This window comes from Oreochromis aureus, linkage group 3 (genome assembly GCF_013358895.1).
Source record: "Oreochromis aureus strain Israel breed Guangdong linkage group 3, ZZ_aureus, whole genome shotgun sequence".
In the NCBI taxonomy this organism is placed as follows: domain Eukaryota; kingdom Metazoa; phylum Chordata; class Actinopteri; order Cichliformes; family Cichlidae; genus Oreochromis; species Oreochromis aureus.
In genome coordinates this window covers 109,801,262-109,822,907 of record NC_052944.1, presented here as the reverse complement: position 1 = coordinate 109,822,907, position 21,646 = coordinate 109,801,262, and the positions used below count along the sequence as shown (strand labels likewise).

At 42.3% G+C, this 21,646-nt stretch overlaps 1 protein-coding gene across 1 annotated transcript; it reads left to right on the top strand.

Moving 5' to 3' along the window:
- Positions 1–16,144: 16,144 nt before the first annotated feature.
- Positions 16,145–18,229, top strand: LOC120438794 (NACHT, LRR and PYD domains-containing protein 12-like). Its single transcript, XM_039609227.1, has 3 exons — positions 16,145–16,449; positions 17,575–17,748; positions 18,004–18,229. The coding sequence occupies exons 1-3, from the start codon at positions 16,415–16,417 to the stop codon at positions 18,212–18,214; spliced, it is 420 nt and encodes a 139-aa protein (XP_039465161.1). The 5' UTR covers positions 16,145–16,414; the 3' UTR covers positions 18,215–18,229.
- The last annotated feature ends 3,417 nt before the right edge of the window (positions 18,230–21,646 follow it).

Sequence of the window (21,646 nt, the reverse complement as noted above, 5' to 3'; positions counted from 1 at the left end):
GACGTCAATGCACTAGAGCAGAGCGAAAGTGGAAAAAGGACAATTTGCAGGTTTCTTTTGAAATGTTAAAGGACTGTTGGAAATGCTATCAAAATAAAGTGAAAAATGAGAAAAATAGCCATTCTTCTCAGGTGATTGCATCAAATTGTCATAATCCCCGCGGACTTTATAAGACCATCAGTTCTATTTTAAATGTGCCCCAGTCTGCCACCCAAGAAGGCTCTGCTAATAGATGTAATCAGTTTCTTTCTTTTTTTGTAAACAAGGTTGAGTCCATCAGGTCAGAAATAGTACCTCCTACATATGACCCATCCACCTTTAGTCCCTGTTCAGCAGCCTTATACCAGTTTGAACCCATCTCAATTACACTTCTTAGCGAGATGGTTAGACAAATTAAACCTTGTGGTTCTCCCGTGGATGTGATCCCTGCATGGCTCTTTAAAGAGGTTTTCCCTTCGATTGGAACCTCAGTCCTTGCTATTATAAATAGCAGTATTACTTCCAGTGTGGTTCCTGATGGTTTTAAACATGCAATTGTTAGCCCTTTATTAAAAAAAATGGCCTTGACCATTTAGTTTGCTCAAATTTTAGACCTATTTCAAGGCTTCCATTCCTTTCAAAGTTATTGGAAAAAATAGTTTTTACCCAATTAAACGCGTTTTTGGATGCTAATGGCATCATGGAACTTTTTCAGTCTGGTTTTAAACATCTACACTCCACTGAAACAGCACTTTTACATGTTTTTAACGATATCTTCTTAGCTACTGATTGTGGAAGTTCCGTGATCCTTGTGCTTTTAGATCTTACTGCAGTGTTTGACACTGTTGACCACAATATTCTTATCTCTCGTTTGGAACACCTGGTTGGCATCAAAGGTGCAGTACTGGATTGGCTTCGCTCATATTTGAGTTGCAGAATGTTTACTGTTAAAGTTGAAAATTTTGAGTCCACCTCAGCCCCCCTTTCTTGTGGGGTGCCCCAGGGCTCAATCCTTGGCCCTCTTCTTTTTTCATTATACCTGCTCCCTTTGGGGTCTATTTATAGAAAACATGAAATATCCTTTCACTGTTACGCAGACGACTGCCAAATTTAGTTGCCTTTAGCACCAAATGGCCCAGGCTCCATCCAAATTCTTTTAAACTGCCTTGAAGATGTCAAAGCTGGGATGGCTCTGAACTTTTTGAGTTTCAATGAGAGTAAAACGGAGGTGATTGTATTTAGACCCAATAATATTTCATGCAACCCGCTCGTAAATTTTGGTTGGCTAGGGTCTTATATCAAGCAGCATGTGACAAACCTGGGAGTCATTATGGACTCAGATTTTAAATTGAACAAACATATTAATTCAGTGTTGCAAAAAAGCTTTTTCCAGCTGAGACAAATAGCAAAGCTGAAGCCAGTTTTGTCAAGACGTGACATGGAGAAGGTAATACATGCCTTTAATTCAACACGGCTTGACTATTGCAATGCACTTTATGTTGGAGTCAGCCAAGGGTCTCTTGCTCGTCTTCAGCTCGTTCAAAATGCTGCTGCCTGCCTCTTGACTCGTACCCACAGGCATGAACATGTAACACCTATCCTGTCTTCTCTTCACTGGCTTCCTGTTCACCAGTCCTAACACTGGTTTATAAATGCCTTAATGGTCTTGCTCCCCCATACCTTTCCGAGTTACTTCAGCCTTATATTCCTTCACAGACCCTCAGATCAGCTGACCAGCTGCTGTTGGTTGTCCCAAAATCAAGGCTCAAATGCAGAGGAGAACGAGCCTTTTCAATTATGGCCCCAAAACTTTGGAATACGCTGCCTTTAAATATTAGACGGGCATCTTGGTTTCCTGTTTTTAAAATGCTTTTGAAAACACACCTTTTTTTGATAGCTTTCAGACTGGCGTGAGTTGATATTTGTATGTGTTGTGTTGATATTGATTATGCTGGCATTAGGTATTTTCTGTTCTGCAGCAGTTTGCCCTCTAGTGGTTGTTTTTGTGTATTTTTTACTCTGCAAGATCTAGCCAGAGGCAGTTTCACCTCTGTTAATCTGTTGCCATCCATGCCTTCACAAGTTGATAAACGGCATCATCTGTAAGTAATATTGTTTGTTATCACTGAGACGACTTGTGTGCATTATTATTTGTTGTGAAGGCCTGATATAGTTTGTAGTTTGAATTTAACTTGAATGCATGTATAACCTAACCTAGTAAGGTTAAGCTAGCTCATATGCCATGTGCTTTCTTTAACATTTTGATCATGAGCGTGATTTCATTTGATGTTTTATTCAGGCACTCACTAAGCAGATAAATATAGTGCTCTTATATTTTTGAATATGTGTTTGTTATATTTTATATTGATGCAACAATTTTATTGGTTTATTTCTGGTTTTGTCAACAGTTTCACACTTTTTCCTTATTAAATCATCCAGCTCAACACATCGGCCTGTTCCTTGGATTTTGATTAGGAGAGTGTTTAGCTGTCTGTATAGCTGAGTCTACGTTCACGAGGACAACACTTAGTGAGGACAGAACATTGATAATTTATGTGTTTTATTATGTTTTATGTAAGTGTCAGTGGTTTTATCTTGTGTTTTACACTTTGGGCAAACCTTTTGTTTTTAAATGTGGTATATAAATAAATTGGATTTGGATTTGGATATGTTTAGAAGTAAAGGCTTTAAAACCAAGTTAACACTGAAATTACAAACATCACACAACTTTGCCGACATGTGGCCAACAATAATGTTTTAATGTTGTTTATTATTAAACATTCACACATAAATAAGTGACACAATATTCAGTACTTACTTTTGACAGTTCACTCTTCGGCTGCTCCCTTCTGCCATATTTTGCGGCAAAATTATCCACACCCACGCCACGCTATGAATTGTGGGATATATGCGGCCACGAAGCGTGCACCGGACCACGCTTGATATTTGGGGAAATCGACGGCGCATTTGGAGTATGCATTTGAAGTACACTTTGGATTGGGACAGCTGTCGTCGCGTGGCGGTGACGTAATCGCACTCAAAATGCGTACTTCAAGCGTGCGGTGTCTTAATTGGGACACAGCCAAAGCAATGCATCAAACGCAAGCATTTGCAGCACCGCAAAACATTCATTCTCCGGTTCTCGTAAGGGTCTAATGCTTTCACTCCTTTGATTTTTTTCCTCGTATCTTTTCTTTGACTTTTCATCAAGTCTGTCTTTGTACGGACCGGCATTGTTCTCCTTCGTTTGGCACATACTTTTTGGGGGGACAAAGAAAAAGCAAGATGGTATTGGAACCGGAGAATGAACGTTTTGCGGTGCTGCAAATGCTTGCGTTTGATGCATTGCTATGATTGTTTTGCCATGAGTACCCGGCATGCAATGCGCGAAAGTCACGTGGTCTGTCAAATCTCTATTACACTCACAAGGACCTTTGAAGTTGGTTATCACCAGCTTAACTCTAAATTCTTAAAGGGCCCCAACGAGTACTTTCATTTTGTTTGAGTGTGCACACTGTTTATTTGATTTTATACTTTATCTGTACAAATTGGACAAATATTGTTATACCTTGTAACAATACAAGAGTGGCTACTCAAAATTTAACATTGTGTCCAGGTCATTATTGCTGCTCAATACTTTGGCTCCATACGAATTTGGTGTCTTCTGATTCTGGCCAGGGTCTTATTACGAGCCCAAGTAATTATTGTGCTGTAATTCACCTTTATACCTTAAAGTTGGTTACATTTAACAAACAATGATAGTTTTTCTCACTGTCTATACTCAAGATTTAGCATCATGAGGAAACTTACACTAACAAAAGCACTACAGTGTCTGTTTATATCAGTGGGCTGGTGTCCTGCATGTTACAGATATGATCCTGGCTCAACACACCTGAATCATATCTAACCCACTGAAATAAAAACACTGGCAAAGTCACCCATATTTTCCATTTCATATTAACAGTCAGTAGCTTTTTGATGCAGAAATATACATAGTCTAATTTTTTCAAAGTTGTGTGTGTGCGTATCTATCTATCTATCTGTCCGTCCATCCGTCCGTCCAGTGTCACATCATGTAACTGTATTTTTTTCTTGTCTTGCAAATGTGCCCTTAATGTACCGTCTTTTATTTTTTTTATATTATTTTAACCTTTGTGTGATTGTACAGCATACAGCTCACACAAAGTTAACGAGTGGCTTTCACATGTAAACAGTGCTCCACGTAATACTTGGCTATATGGCAGTAGGGTGACTCCCCAATCACAGCCTTTGGCCAGTCCAGTGTTTCAGTCATTTAAACATTGTGATATCCAGATAAGTTAAATACCTTCCACAGAACAGCAGCATGACTACATGATCTCCCTAATCCGGTGATACAGGAACAGCGACTGTCTCCACTCTTAGCCATGCTAAGTGTTTAGCTTGATTAGCGCTCTGGCTCAGCTCTACAGCTGCTTTAAGAAAAATAAAGTCACCTTGTTTGTTGAGCAGTACTTTATCATTATTGCTGTGCAGGTAATTATACGCCTCAGTGCTCTTGTAATTATGCAAATCCTCGCCATCAATGCCTTCAGAAAATACAAGTTAGTTAATGTGAATGTCAGTGAGAAGTGACGGGTGAGGCGCTGCTGCTGAACTGTCCTCGCCAATTTTTAAAACATCTCTACTGTCTATACACCTTCAATGTGTTGACATTTACACCAGGTAAAAGAAACTGCACTGAGAGAAACCTTTATCAACAGTGAAGGTGTAACCTGCCACTGCCAACAACAGCACAAGTGGAAGTAAAAAACATTTCTTCAGCTATGAATCAGGGGTAATGGTGCAAACTCAGAAATACTGTGGATAACTTTAAATATCTGAACACATTTTAAATTGTTTCTCTCTGTATTTTAACCATTAATGTGCATTTTTGAACATTTAAACACATCATGAACTCTGATGAATTATTCAGTCATCAAAACAAATGAGTGACTTTAGCGAGGGCTACATGTGGATAGTTCAGCAGCAACGAGTCAAAGCTGTCAAACCAATGAAACGCACCACTGTGAAGCAGCGATAGTGCTCAAAGGTTCCAACGTGCGCACGGCGGCGGCATTTTGAACGGCCGCACTTCAGGACGAGCGATGCCAGTTTCAAAGCTTCTGTATCGTTTGGTCGTCTCTGTTGTTTGGCTGAAAGTGCATCCAGCTTGTGGCTCCAAGCTAGCTGCTTCAAAGCTCGCTCGCTGCCTCAGAGCTTCTCCACACATCATGACTGGAATTCCCAGCCTGAGGATCTCAGAAGATTTGAAAGCTCTCAACTTCCATTTGTTTGACTTTTTCTAAGTGCTGATACCTTTGTTCTGTTTGAAGATTGTTTGTGTGCTGGATTCTGGATTCATACTGGGTACAAATGTACAAACTGTCTGTCCTGTGATTGGCTGGAGCACACCGTTGGGGGAGGGGCTAATGCCCTCTTTAACGCTGCAGTATGAGTACAGGTGGAGGAACAAACAGCACCTTCTTCCTCTCTCCTGGGAATCGATGTTGGCCGATGCTTTCTGGACACATTTGTCACTTTGAGCTTTTTGACCTGAAGGGTCTGTGCAGTCTGGATCTACTGCAGCAACTGCTCGGAGAATGAAAGTCATGATCCGATTGGCTGTGAGCAGCATGTGGGAGCAAAGCTGGAACACCTGAGGACAGGTTTGAAGAAGCAGGGAGTCAGTGCAGACAGAAAGCCTCAGAGCTTTGAAGGAGAGGCTGCAAGAGCCCAGAGCATAGACTGGATATCAAAGATGGCCTGTTTGGAGTGAGTGTATTTGCAGCGGATGGTGGAGCGCTCAGTTTCCACCACTTTCATTTTCAGTAATATATTTTTCAGTAGATATTGACAGTAAACTATATCACACACTGCTCACATCTTTTAATCCACTTGATTTGTGTTGTTTATATTAATATAAATAAAATTTTCACATTTTGCAAAGTTATGGTCCCCACAAGACAGCCACTACCAATATATGGGGTGTCTGTGGCTCAATAGGTAGAGTAGATCAGCTGATGGAGAGAGGAGAGATTTTCTGGCTGGAAGCTGCTTGACAGGGTAAGTAATGTGATAAAACTGTATACATGAGGAGAAGCAGGTAAGACAAACCACTGACCCAAAGGAAACACTGACATATGCCGCATGTTACCACCATTAGCAGCTGACGGACTGGTGAAGGAGAGATAATGAAGCCGGATTTAAATGCAGCCTCTTGATTGCAGCTGACGAGTCACAGGTAAAGGAGATTGGTTGAGCTCCGCCTCAGGGCGGACCCAGAAAAACATGACCAGCCCCAAAGACACACCCACCACTCACTCAGATCATGATAGGAAGAAGCACTTCAACAGGAAAGTGCTTGTGTGAATGAAGGTGTTGTATAAAACACTTTGAGTATTATTATACAATATTCATTACTTTAACACTGATGGGCAACATTTTCTGCAAAATTATAATTTTTACTTTTGATACTTTATTCTCAGTTTTCCACAAATAAAGTTTAATGTGCACTGAGGTGTTTTCATGGTGTTTTATTTCTCCTTTATATAAAGTAATAGCATGAAAACTTCCTCCACCACTCGTCACTGTCAGCTCAGGGTAAATATTGTTGGTAATAAGCAGGTATTCATTTAACTATAGAAGTAAGAATATTTTACAGTTCTTCAGTGAGGTGAAGACGTCCATGTAGAGAGCAGACAGGCAGCACTAACACTGTTTTAGTCAGATCCAGTTTCTTGATAAATTGCTCAATAGTCGAGTAGGATGTTTATTTTTGTGAGTGTATTGGGGGTGGGGTGGGCATCATCACAGTTTGCCTTTCCTCAGAAGTTACCACACACCACTGCTGTGATGTTGGTCTGTGGACGCCTCTCTGGGTGTTTCCTTCCTGCTCAAAGTTCCTCTTTCCTGAACTTGGTGTTTGTGACAGATGCTGATCGTCTCCATGTGAAGGTAAGTGAAGCAGTCTGTAATGTTTTCCTGGCTAACATCAGCTGTGTGCAGCTTAGTTCCAGCACAAACAGCACAAATCTGTATATCCTGAATCCATAGTTCACGGTAACGGACACGCAGCTGGAACAACGAGGCCGAGTGTTAAAAACTCTTCCTCTTTTTAAGATTTGTGTGTGTGTGTTGGTTAACATTAAATGTCTCTAAGCAGGTGTAAATACTTATTTCCACTGTAGATGATGATCTGTAGTCTGTATATAAAAGATGGCAACAGACTCAGGGTTCATAGTTGAGTTTCTTGAAGCTATGAGTTGAGTGTTTTTTTTCTTCAGTTTCTGGAAGTTTCAGCTGCTGTTTACAGACACGTTTGTTGTCCTGGATGTTTGAAGGAAAAAAGACTCTGTTATGAGTCAGTTTGCATGTTTTCAAACAGACTCTGTATTAAATCTCCTTGCCTTGATTGTAAAGTTGGAGTACCCTGGGGTTCAATCCTGGGACCACTTTAATTTTCTTTTTACATTCATGATTTACCATGAATGTGGGGCGATCGTGGCTCAAGAGTTGGGAGTTCGCCTTGTAATCGGAAGATTGCCGGTTCGATCCCCGGCTTGGACAGTCTCGGTCGTTGTGTCCTTGGGCAAGACACTTCACCCGTTGCCTACTGGTGGTGGTCAGAGGGCCCGGTGGCGCCAGTGTCCGGCAGCCTCGCCTCTGTCAGTGCGCCCCAGGGTGGCTGTGGCTACAACGTAGCTTGCCATCACCAGTGTGTGAATGTGTGTGTGAATGGGTGGATGACTGGATATGTAAAGCGCTTTGGGGTCCTTAGGGACTAGTAAAGCGCTATATAAATACAGGTCATTTACCATTTACCAAATGTCTGTCAGAACATTTTGAAACATTTTGAATTTTTTGTCTGAACTTAGATCAATTGTGCTAATATAGTATGCCAGAATGGAAAAAATAACTCAAATTTCAGATATTTGAGGTTGTGCTGAAAATAATGATACCAAACAAGGCATGATAAACAGTTTTTAAAGGTGAAATAACCAGCTGTGTGCAGATAATGCTGTTATTTTTACACAGGCAGAGTTTCTCCAGATTATCAGGCTCTTCTTCCTGCTCAGGTCAAAGGTCCTCATCCTAGTTTGTGTGACATCAAAAATGTAGCAACCGCTTAGCAACCCCACTTCCTGTTTTTAACATCTCTCTGAGTCACTAACAGTCACATGACCACACACAGGAAGTTGACAAACTAGATGAAACTAGAAACTACTTCCTGTGCTTAAACAGGCAGATGTACAGACACAGCTTTGCTTTCAGCTCTGTGGGTCTGCTGGTTTATGTCTGATTGGTCTGATTCTGACTTCCTGTACAGCATGTTTAGTCCCAAAATAAAAGAACTTCAGATCTTACTTTCTACAACACACAGTAAAGAAAAAGTAAAGAAGGTAGCAGTAACAATAACAAAGATATGTTTTCAAACAAACAGGCTCAAACAGGCTCCAGCGACCCTGAAAAGGATAAGCGGAAGCGAATGGATGGATGGATGGATGGATGTTTTCAAATAGTTTCAGTAAATCATCCTGTTAAAACTGTTACTGCCACATATCCAGTGGCAACCTCGTTGTGGCTCAGGCGGCCTGCCACGGGTCTGGTGGTGGCGGCGCAGCTCCGGTGAGCCACAGTGTAGAATGGCACATGATCCCCGATGTGCTGGCTGTGCTGGACGTGGATGCACTGGCCGTGGGCGACGTGGAGGGTGTCCCTCTGGCACACTGACCTCTGGCCTGGGTTGAGTAGGTCCACGTAGCGCTGCAGCTGCAGGTGGTGGAGAGAATGGTGGTGTAGCGGTTGCAGGCAGGTGAAAGGGTGGTGGTGTAGCAGCTGCAGACAGATGAGATGATGGCAGCATAGCAGATGCCGATGGTGAAGCAGATGACAGCTGAAGCAGCCCCTCGGACCCTCCAGAGATGACTGATGTGGGACCAGCAGGTGTATCGACCTCTGGCGGAGGGTGTAGATGAGTGGCTGAGTGCACTAAAGACTGAGCTACAGGTAGCAGGGCTGAAGCTGAGCTAGTGGCTGCTGAGCAGCTGACCGAGTTACCAGCTGGGTAGCAGGCTGTGCAGCAGGGTTAGCATTCACACAGTCCGTGGTCGAATATACAGATGAGGTGAGTGAAGAAGAATTGTCCATATTACTCAACACAGCTGGCTGTTGAAAAGTCCGGGAATCCGGCTGCGGTGAGGAGCTTCTTTGATGATGCCGGGGCTGACACACCCACACACACCCACCTAGAGACAACAACATGGAAACAGGGGACAGCAGCACCAAAAACACACATGTCCACATGACAATTATTGTCTGAAGGCCAAGAAAGATGCCCAACAGATTTATTTAATCCAGGTGGATCATTTTGGCTTTCCCTTATTGGTCCACTTGATTGATCTTTGTTATTATTATTTATTTATTTTATTTTAAGTTATTACAAAATGGACAGACATGACAGGGAGATAGGAGAGAGAGAAAGAAAGAAAGGGAGGGAAAGAAAACAGAGGCGAAGAGGGACAGTGAGAAAAGACACACAAAAAATCTGCTGGATCACCTGTTGAAAGAAAAAAAAGAAAACAAGCAAAAAGAGAGCGACACAGTAGGGAGACCACAGCAACAACCCTGATAAGTATAAGTAGCAGTAAATACTAAATATTAAATGTTATTGGGCAACACACAAGACCCACAGCACACAATATGCTCCGAGGTAGCAGCCAAGAAAGGTATAGTTTGTGTCTGTGTGCACACACCTGTGTGGATGAGCGCACTTGTATTCAAAAGGTTTCTCGATGTAACTATCTATGTGAGGGTGTGGGGAACCATAGCCCCGCCCCACAGGGAATAAAGCAGGCATCGAGGAGATCCAGGCCCCAGACATCCAGAGCCCCCCAGAGCACGAGAGCCCAAGGAAGACCACCAGAGGGGCAGGTGTGCCACCCTCCCAGAAAGAGCCGACGAGAGCTGAGGGGTCACCCAGCAGCTGCGGTGCAAAAGCCACAGGGAGCTGAGGTTACGTGCCCGCAGGCTCTGCCGGTAGCTAGCCACGCCAGAGAGGATGGAGGGCCCCCCACCCCTGGGAAGGGGCCCAACTGAGCCATGGCGCCAAGCCCTGTCAAGCCAGCAGCCCAGGAAGCCGAGCACCACCAAGGCACCAATGGCTGAGGGCAAGGAGTGTGGTGGGGAGAGATAGGGCCCCACACCTGGGGAGAGAGGTGGAGTCTAAGACCCAACCTGATACACAGACATAGACAAACAGGCACACACAGACACAAGCATGCACTCCCACCCTCATGCGCACATATACAAATATGCAGCACTCGCCCAACGTGGAGACAAACAGAAATGAACATTGTACACATGCTCACACTCCCCAAACATACTCTATACCCCCAGGTCCAGGTACCATTGCCCCCAGAGGCCCAATCTGCCTCTAGACCCAGGAGATGTTGCCCTTTTCCCTGGGGTGGAGACACGCAGACCACCCCTGGTCCTGCAGTAGCAGGGAGGCCCAGCATCCCAGACTTCGACCAGATGGCCAACTCCTCCTCCCAGGCCCCTGCCCCGATGGTGAACAGAGAACAGGGGTGTGTGAAGACCCATACTTCTCTCCGCCTGCTCTTATGTGGTGTTGCTGCGTGCAGTTCTTTACTCTGACCTTTAACATGAGTTAGCTTAGCTAGCAGAGCAGCTAGCAGTTATAGAGTATGAACTCTGCAAGCTGTCAGCTCGGTCCTGGACATTGTTACTGAAATAAAGCTGCTCTCTGCCATTTCTACAGCCATGTTTGACCTGCTGCTTTGAAGGACTACAGTAATGGAGGATTTGGAGGCTGAACTCGGCTCTGTGACACTTTTTGTAGTGAACTGATGAAAGCTGTGCCTCAGATGGATGTTAGTCCATCAGACCCGACCTCTGCAGCTCTCAGTCGATGTGCACATGAATGATTTGTGTTTCCTCTGCAGGTAGAAAGTGTGTGTGAGCTGAATTGAGCAGCATGGATCAGTGTGAGGACAGAGAGGAGGGAGTCCCTCCCTCTAAAAGCACTCTGTGTGGGGAACATGAGAGCCAGACCAAAGCTCAGAGGTGAGATGACCATCTCTAACTGTCCATGACTCTTCTCCATGTCACAGCTCAGCACTCACATCACTGCTCCATCATTATTCACAGGAAAAAACGTAGAAGGAGAAGGAAACGTAAACCTGAAACAGAAACTGAACCTGGACCTCCAGCCAGCTCTGTGTCCTTACAGAGTGACGAGTCGAAGGGCGATGGTCATCCTCCTGCAAAGAGGTAATGTGTGTGTAAATGTTGTGTGTTTGTGAATAAATCCTCCATCATGTTTAATGTCAGCTGTTTCACACACATGTTCATATGTGAAGCGGTGTGTGTTGGAGTGTTTCCACAAACACAGCAGTCAGAGTGTGGATGTTGTAGGAGGTGTTTGTGTAGTGAAGAGTGTCTGCAGGACTCCAGCTGCTCCAGCAGGCGTCTCCTTTGTGCTTTGCTTCAAACACAGTGTAGGAGGGAACTTCTACTCAGGTGTTTCAGGTGTTGCTGGATGGAGGAGGATGAATAGTTCAGTGAGGTTGAGAAAGTAAGAACTTTCCACCTGAAACCAGTTTCAGTTTGGACTCTGAAACTCATGTGCTGCTGTCGAGCGAGTGCATCAGCTCCAGCCTGTGTGCAGCACTTAGTGACTTTAAGTACAGCTGATGTTTGTAATAGAGGAGAAACAGCTCATTAGGATCAACAGCAACCTGAGATTATCTCCAAGGACCAGAGTAACCCCATCATCAGATATATTGGAACTGTTATATGACAATGTCTTCTTGACACCATGTTCCTGACTCCAGAGCAGATTTAGAAACCTGATGTCAAACTGGTGCCAGTATAATCATGATAAAACTAGTTTGAGTGTTGACTTCATATTACATTTTTCACATACTTCAGCTGATTTTAAGTTTTCTGGTTGTTTTCTAATAGTTCCTTCTACCCCCTGGAATAGAGACTCCCTGTCAGACCGTGTTCAGTGGGGGCCTCGTCTTTCCTCAGCCTTAACACCATCTCACAGGCTGCCCCCTACTGAATTTTATTCATTATTGATTCTTTACCATTCAGTGTGTGATGTTATTCTCACCACAGAATAATCCATCCAGAAAATTCAGTCATAAGTAAATTTTAAATAGTCCAGATGAAACATGTAATCAGCTGTGAAATGTATTAAATAAGTAAAAAATAAAGTGTGCTGAGACCGTGATTCATCTTCTCTCATCATTTACAGGTCAAAGATGGAGGCATCAGTTGAGGAACAGCTCCTGAACATGCTGGATGATTTGGGAGAAGAGGAGCTTGACCGTTTCCACTGGTACCTGCAGAAGGGAGGTGATTTCACCCCCATCAAAAAGAGCCGCCTGGAGAAAGCGAACAGAACGAGAACAGTGGATGTCATGGTGGGAACATATACTAGTGACCATGTGATGGAGGTGGCGAGGCTGATTTTAAAGAAGATTAAAAAAGGTCAGTCAGACAAAAAACAATCAGTCAGTATGTTAGGAAGACACAACATTCTCTCAATTTATTGTATGTATTGAACTTCTTAGTTTTCTCTTTCCTCCTCAAATAACCTTTGAGTACAAATATTATATTTATGTTATTTTGAATCCACACAGGTTTTCATTTTTAAAAAGCTCATGATTTAAGCTGCACTTTCCTCCAACAGGAACTCCCTCAGCCTCATCACATCCATCAGAATCAGAAGGTAAGAATTCATCAGTCTGTCTGAAGAGACATGCATGAGGCAGAAACACATGAACTCTGAGCTGACCAATCAGAGCTCTGATTCTTTCCATGTGATATCTCTGTAGCTTCAGTGTAGCTCCCTGGTATGATTAAAGTCAGAGCTCTAATGAATGAATGCATGGTTGGTTTAAAAATCTCTAACCATAGTTCACTGGCTATGACTGTGGTTACCTGATATTTAAGCTCTGAAAGCAGTTAAAAGAAAGGACAACTGAGCCTTAGATGAGACGTAAGGATGGTTCATAGTAGATTACAAAAAATGGAAAAACATCTAACATGTTTGGATCAGAAATAATCAAACAAGTCATGCTTTAGGAAAGTTATACAATGACTTCATAACACATTTAGAGCTTCACTCTTTCAAAATCAGAGCAACGTGGTCCAGCCCTAACTATATGCTTTAGCAAAAAGGAAAGTTTGAAGCCTAATCTTGAAAGTAGAGATAGTGTCTGTCTCCTGAATCCAAACTGGAAGCTGGTTCCACAGAAGAGGGGCCTGAAAACTGAAGGCTCTGCCTCCCATTCTACTTTTAAATACTCTAGGAACAACAAGTAGGCCTGCAGAGCGAGAGCGAAGTGCTCTAATAGGGTGATATGGTACTACAAGGTCATTAAGATAAGATGGGGCCTGATTATCTAAGACCTTGTATGTGAGGAGCAGGATTTTCCGGACTTCCTGATAATAGTGAATTACAGTAGTCCAGCCTGGAAGTAATAAATGCATGAACTAGTTTTTCAGCATCACTCTGAGACAGGATATTTCTAATTTTAGAGATGTTGCACAAATGGAAGAAAGCAGTCTTACATATTTGTTTAATATGTGCGTTGAAGGACATGTCCTGGTCAAAAATGACTCCAAGGTTCCTCACAGTGTTACTGGAGGCCAAGGTAATGCCATCCAGAGTAAGAATCTGCTTAGATACCATATTTCCATGATCGACCACTGTTGAAGTAGCATTCGGGTAGCTGCTCTGCTCCATGTTGTTACAGGTCATTGAAGATGACAACAGTGGGTGGATTATATTCTATCTACATGGAGAAATGAGATCTGTTCATATCGTGCGCCTGCGATGAAACCTCTCCTCCACCAACGCTGTGATAATGCTGCAGCTTTATCTACTCTACTAGAATATAATGAATCAAATACAATGAATTGTTTTAAAATTTTCAATGAAGCTCTCAAAAAACAACAAAAATAATATATCAGAAAAATCATCAAAAACAACTTATAGGAACAGTAAAACAAAATAATTCGAAAATAATTGAACAATCAGACAAACAAATTCAACTTAATAACCAGGACCCAACTTTTTGGTGCTTATAATTCAAACCTTAAAGTCAAATATAATCATATTAATAAATTTGGGCTTTGGGCTTTGGGCTAAAACTCATTAAAAAAAAAGTTAAATTAGCGAAATCTGCTCTCTACAAAACTTATACCGAATGAGTCTGTTAACAATAGACCAAAATACGGCAGTTCAGCTATATTCAAATTGCAGCTTGTGGTCTTAATAAACTTTCATTAGCAGAGAGCAACGAGGCAGTGACTTACCTCCGGCCATGCTGAAAGGAGCTGTGACCCGGGCACACATGCACAAGCCTACATCACCACTCAGTGCACACAAACACACACAGACTCAGATCACATAGGCAGGAGATTAAAACACAAAATGAAATATTTCACTAAACAGAGCATGTTTTGGTGAAATTTAAGAGTATAACTCATATGCTACACAAACATCTAATGAGATTTAAACAAAAGTTATTAAGATGCAAATAGATGTATATATAAGTTGTTGGCAATGTATGGACCATAGAATAGAATAATCATCTCAACTACTGTTTTTAATTCAGAGACTCTTCAATGGTGTCAACTTAAACTCAAGTCTAACCTGAAGGATGAGTTTGAGTGTGTGTTTGAGGGGATCGCTAAAGCAGGAAGCCCAACCCTTCTGAATCAGATCTACACAGAGCTCTACATCACAGAGGGAGGGACTGCAGAGGTCAATGATGAACATGAGGTCAGACAGATTGAAACAGCATCCAGGAAACAACACAGACCAGAAACAACCATCAGACAAGAAGACATCTTTAAAGCCTCACCTGGAAGAGATGAACCAATCAGAACAGTGCTGACAAAGGGAGTGGCTGGCATTGGGAAAACAGTCTTAACACAGAAATACACCCTGGACTGGGCTGAAGACAAAGCCAACCAGGACATCCAGTTCATATTTCCATTCACTTTCAGAGAGCTGAATGTGCTGGAAGAGGAAAAGTTCAGCTTGGTGGGACTTGTTCATCACTTCTTTACTGAAACCAAAGAAGCAGGAATCTGCAGCTTTGAAGACTTCCAGGTTGTGTTCATCTTTGATGGTCTGGATGAGTGTCGACTTCCTCTGGACTTCCACAAAACTACAATCCTAACTGACCCTAGAAAGTCCACCTCAGTGGATGTGCTGCTGATAAACCTCATCAGGGGGAAACTGCTTCCCTCTGCTCAAATCTGGGTAACCACACGACCTGCAGCAGCCAATCAGATCCCTCCTAAATCTGTTGGCATGGTGACAGAGATCAGAGGGTTCAGTGACCCACAGAAGGAGGAGTACTTCAGGAAGAGATTCAGAGATGAGGAGCAGGCCAGCAGGATCATCTCCCACATCAAGAAAGCTCGAAGCCTCCACATCATGTGCCACATCCCAGTCTTCTGCTGGATCACTGCTACAGTTCTGGAGGATGTGCTGGAAACCAGAGAGGGAGGGCAGCTGCCCAAGGCCCTGACTGAGATGTACATCCACTTCCTGGTGGTTCAGGCCAAAGTGAAGAAGGTCAAGTATGATGGAGGAGCTGAGACAGATCCACACTGGAGTCCAGAGAGCAGGAAGATGATGGAGTCTCTGGGAAAACTGGCTTTTGATCAGCTGCAGAAAGGAAACCTGATCTTCTATGAATCAGACCTGACAGAGTGTGGCATCGATATCAGAGCAGCCTCAGTGTACTCAGGAGTGTTCACACAGATCTTTAAAGAGGAGAGAGGACTGTACCAGGACAAGGTGTTCTGCTTCATCCATCTGAGTGTTCAGGAGTTTCTGGCTGCTCTTCATGTCCATCTGACCTTCATCAACTCTGGACTCAATCTGCTGGAAGAACAACACACAACATCCGATGAATCTGAAACGGAAGAATATGCAGAGACAGACTTATACATAACTGCTGTGAACAAGGCCTTACAGAGTCCAAATGGACACCTGGACTTGTTCCTCCGCTTCCTCCTGGGTCTTTCACTGCAGACCAATCAGACTCTCCTACGAGGTCTGCTGACACAGACAGGAAGTAGCTCACAGACCAATCAGGAAATAGTCCAGTACATCAAGAATAAGCTCAGTGAGAATCTGTCTGCAGAGAAAAGCATCAATCTGATCCACTGTCTGAATGAACTGAATGATCGTTCTCTAGTGGAGGAGATCCAACAGCACAGGACTTCAGGAAGTCTCATCACAGGTAAACTGTCTCCTGCTCAGTGCTCAGCTCTGACCTTCATCTTACTGTCCTCAGAAGAAGATCTGGATGAGTTTGACTTCAAGAAATACTCTGCTTCAGAGGAGGCTCTTCTGAGAATGCTGCCAGTGGTCAAAGCCTCCAACAAAGCTCTGTGAGTAAAACATGAACTCATCGCTTAACATCTTATAATCGATAAAAATCTTAAAACTATGGGAAATAAATCAGAAATTCTGAGTTTAAAGAACAGGTAAAAAACATAAAAATAGTGAATTAAATAATCATCAGTCACTCAGTAAATATTTTTTCAGTCCAGCAGGACGTGTCAGCATGTCGGACACATTTTTGTCTGTAACTCTTATCAAAGTACAATCCACACCCAGCCAATAAGAACATGAGCTCTGATCCTTCAGCGCCTCTGACAGATTTATTATCCTCAGCTTGTTCACGTCAACAACTCCAGCAGTTTGTTTTTTGTCTCACTTTCAGTGCACACTCTCTTTATTATAAATCTCTGTTGTCACTGTCCTGTTTTCATCCAGTATGGAGGGAAAAACTCAGGCTTCATCATTGAAATATCCACTCAGGTCCTGTTTCTTGACAGTATTCATATCGAACTGTAAGGCTGCCAAAACCAGTGTTCCCACAGAATTACAGTGGGTTCTCTCTGGGTCCACTACAGTTTCCTCCCACTGTCCACAGACACGCAGTTAGATTACCTGGTGATCTAAACTTCATGCAGGTGTGAGTGAGAGTGGTTGTCTGTCCCTCTGTGGGCTTGGTGGAAGAGACTGGATGGATCTCTGCTTTGTCTTTGATATTTCCTGACAGCAAACATTCTCCATGAAGTCTGTGTTTCAGCTCATATCCTTTATACACACCATTAACAGGAAGAGTTTTATACAGCTAGTGTTTAAAATCCAGTGTTACTCACAGTACGCAGGTAATTAGCATAACAATTACTGAATTAGTAAAATTTTCTAAAATAATTGTTTTAGTTAATATTATATGATAGTGTACACAGAATTATTAGCTCAGTAGGTAGGTAGAGTGGTCGCCCCATGATCGTAAGGTCGGGGGTCGAATCCACCGAACAGCTACTCTGAGGTTCCCCTGAGCATGGTACCATCAAGGTACCAATAGTGGGCACTGGACTGGTAGCACTCATAGTCTCATAGGTTTAAAAAAAAAAAAACACTGCAGTAAAAAAAAACATATAAACAAATGTCATTTGATCACATATATTGTTTTTTGTTTTGTTTTTTCCTTTCTCTCTCAGACTGAGCAGCTGTAACGTCTCAGAGGAAGGCTGTGGAAATTTGTTGTCAGTGGTCAGCTCCCAGTCCTGTAGTCTAAGAGAGCTGGACCTGAGTACCAACAGCCTGAAGGCTTCAGCAGTAAAGCTTCTGTCTGCTGCAGTGGAGAGTCCACACGCCAAACTGAATATTCTGAGGTCAGATCAATTTGTGTTCTGTTTAGTTCTGTTTGTTTATATGTTTGATGTTTATTTTTGTTGATATCAACTGACAAAAATAATCAACAATTTAACCAGTAAAGGTAAACTTTATCCAGTTATCCTTGTTTCATAGCATTTTTATTCATTTCTAAGTTAAAGTGAACTTATACTAACCTGCTCAGCACAAGACAATAAGCTATTGCACCCTCATTAAACATTAACAATTATCTTTATTCATGTTTTTATCTTCAGACTTAACATCTGTGAACTCTCAGAGGAAAACTGTGAAGCTCTGTCCTCAGTTCTCAGCTCACAGTCCTCTAGTCTGACAGAGCTGGACCTGAGTATCAGAAAGCTGCAGGATTCAGGAGTGAAGCTTCTGTCTGCTGGACTACAAAGTTTAAACTGTAAACTAAATACTCTGAGGTCAGATCAGAAAACAGTTTTTAGAATTATTAATTAAAGTTCAAACATATGATGTTGTTTCTTAGTATGTTAATGTTTCCTTTAAAAATAGAAAGTCAACATTTAATGTTGTGAAATGTGTTAACAAACTCTACATGAGTATTTGTTTTATAGACTGTCTTTTATTTTTCAGACTGAGTGGCTGTAACCTGTCAGAGAGAAGCTGTGAAGCTCTGTGCTCAGTTCTCAGCTCCCAGTCCTCCAGTCTGAGAGAGCTGGACCTGAGTAACTCTGACCTGCAGGATTCAGGAGTGAAGCTTCTGTCTGCTGGACTAAAGAGCTCACAGTGTGCAGTGGAAACTCTCAGGTCAGGATTCAAACCTTTCCACAGATGATCATTTGAAATGTGACAGGTAACCTTTATACAGCTGTCAAGTGAACTTTTATTTACATTTGAGTGGATAATTGGACTCTGAATTACTTTCAAAAGTTGCTATAGTCATGTCTTTGTTTATTTAAAAAAATAAATGGTAAATGGCCTGTATTTGTATAGCGCTTTCTAGTCCCTAAGGACCCCAAAGCTCTTTACACATCCAGTCATTCACACACTGGTGATGGCAGCTACGTTGTAGCCACAGCCACCCTGGGGCGCACTGACAGAGGCGAGGCTGACGGACACTGGCGCCACCGGGCCCTCTGACCACCACCAGTAGGCAACGGGTGAAGTGTCTTGCCCAAAGACACAACGACCGAGACTGTCCGAGCCGGGGCTCGAACCGGCAACCTTCCAATTACAAGGCGAACTCCCAACTCTTGAGCCACGATCGCCCCGTACTTCAATTGTTCTGCCTAATTTAAAGATTTAGGCTCCTTTGGGCCCATAATATATATATTTGATTTCTTTAGGAATAAAATTAGGAGGATATTGGTGACTACTGATTGGTTTGCTGTTTGTTTTTTATTCAGAGTACTTACAGTACTTCTCAAAATGAGATGTTTATCTTTTCTTCTACAACACTTGGAGCCACCAAATCTTCTTGCTTCATTTATTCATTGCAGTTTGATTTAAAGAATATTAGACTCGTATCATAATAAATATATTTATTTCACTTCTTCTTGAGAGAAAGAAAGGGATGACTGGGTGAGCTCCAGTGGTTCATCCCAGCAGAGAGAGCAGCACACTGGGCTGCAAATGATCACAGTAGTAATAGCCATAGTTTGATAAAACAGGCAGTCTCACCCTGTAGATAATGCAGGGTTCTGGTGCTGATGTGGGGGAGTGGACTCGCCCAGTACTAACTACCTACTACTAACTACCTCATCTAGATGTCTTCCTTACTAACCCTGATAAGAAGTTACAAAGAATAATACTCAGACTTTTAGGTTTTATCATTTTACACAAGGTTTAAAAGTGAATGTCCACAATTGAATTGCAGAAATTGTTATTGAGCTAATACTGATGTAGTTGTTATCTTTGGTAAGGAGAGGTTGGCGCAAGGATGAGCACAGTCAGGCCTAAAGATGCTCTTAATAATAATGGATGCATTTATATAGCGCTTTTCAAGGCCCTCAAAGCGCTTTACAATTCCACTATTCATTCACACACTGATGGAGGCAGCTACAGTTGTAGCCACAGCTGCCCTGGGACAGACTGAGCACCATCGGCCCCACTGGCCAACACCAGTAGGCAGTAGGTGAAGTGTCCTGTGTTCCAAGGACACAACGACCAAGACAGACAGAGCTGGGGATTGTACCGGCAACCTTCTGGTTACAAGATGAGCTTCCCAACCCCCTGAACCACGGTCTTATCCTCCAGTTCTGTGTTGATGATAATCACATAATAGGAGAGCAGCAGGGCATCCAGTGGAAGTGTGGTGAAAATCAAAATCCTGAATTGGATTTGGTGCGGTCGTGTTACTATCAGCTGCAGGAAGTAGCTGTAAGTAATCTGGGCGCTACAGCTTTAAGCAGCTGCATGCACTCCCGCGGACGGCGATCACTTTCTGGCAGACGATCACTTTTTGGCACAACACCTGGAGCTAAGGAGGCAAAACAATCACATGAGTGCTGCTGTTTGACTGAGGAAGAATAAAGTAGTCGTGGTAAGCCAATCACATGACCACTTAAAGACAAAGCAACAAGGTGACATATACCAGTTTATAAACTGTGTTGATAGGCCACGTAAAACCAGAGTCATGATAAACAATATATACGTGGCGTTTTTTCCTCAGTAGTTTTGTCACTTTTACTGTCTAAGGACAGCGCAGCGAGACCTCTCTGCTTATGAGCAAAGAACCCTAAAATCATCCCTTTCCTGTTGGTGGAAAAATGCACCATGTCGACCAATCAAAAAAATGATATAGCAACATGACATTTGGTTGTTTAGGAAGAGGGGGAGGTTTCAGGATGACGGCGGGAGAGAAACATTTTAAACCAGTTTTTAGAATGTATTCACATTTTATTAAGTAAAGTGTCTCTAGCCTCAGCTCTGCAGTACAAGTAAAGTCTGAGCTCTAATGAATGAACATCTCTTTGGTTTAATATTTCTAACTTATTTCACTGGATCTAACAGCAGATACCTAATATTTATACCCTGGACTTAACTTTTAATGTTTTTAATTAATTTTAATTAATTAATTATATTACGATTTTTAATTAAGTTCATCAAGATAAAAGAGAAGCCAAAGTTGCAGAGCTTTAGGTAACGTTGGAGGACGAACTGAATTATTCAGATTTTTAAAAAATGTATTACAACATGAACTTTATCTTTATTTTTGTCTACAGACTTGACAAGATTTAAAATTTTTATTTACTTTTGAACACATTTTTTTAAGTAGCCAATACTCTATTCTTCAATGTATCACTCCAAAATTACAGATCCTGCATCCATTTTATATCAACATAAAACTTCAGGGTTTTAGTTTTTAGTGATGGCGCGATATGGCAGCCTCGCCTCTGTCAGTCTGCCCCAGGGCAGCTGTGGCTACAACTGTAGCTTGCCTCCACCAGTGTGTGAATGTGAGAGTGAATGAATAGTGGCATTGTAAAGTGCTTTGAGGGCCCCGAAAAGCGCTGTATAAATGCAACCCATTATTATTAAAATTCACCATTTATATTTAGATTTCAAGTTAATGATTTATTAAACATGTTTGAACTCAGACTGGTGTCAAAGGCAGAACTTGAGATGATTCTTCATGCTTCTACCTCTTCTCACTTGGATTATTGTAATGGTCTTTTTACTTGTCTCAACAAATCAGCTCTGGAGCTTCACACTGTACAGAGTGCTGCAGCGAGACTTTTAACTGGCACAAACAAGAGGTCACACATTACTCCAGTTTTGGCTTCTCTTCATTGGTTGCCACTGAATTTTAGGGTTCATTTTAACATTTTAGTCATAACTTTTAGAGCTGTACATGGTGAAGCTCAGTGCATCTCTGACCTGTTGAAACCTCGTGCTTCATCCCGAGTACTTAGGTCTTTAGGTCAGAGG

Coding starts and splice junctions, on each gene's coding strand:
- LOC120438794 (XM_039609227.1), top strand. CDS start 16,415: ATGCTGCCAGTGGTCAAAGCCTCCAACAAAGCTCT. Junction 16,450..17,574: donor AAAGCCTCCAACAAAGCTCT/GTGAGTAAAACA, acceptor TTTCTCTCTCAG/ACTGAGCAGCTGTAACGTCT. Junction 17,749..18,003: donor GCCAAACTGAATATTCTGAG/GTCAGATCAATT, acceptor TTTTATCTTCAG/ACTTAACATCTGTGAACTCT.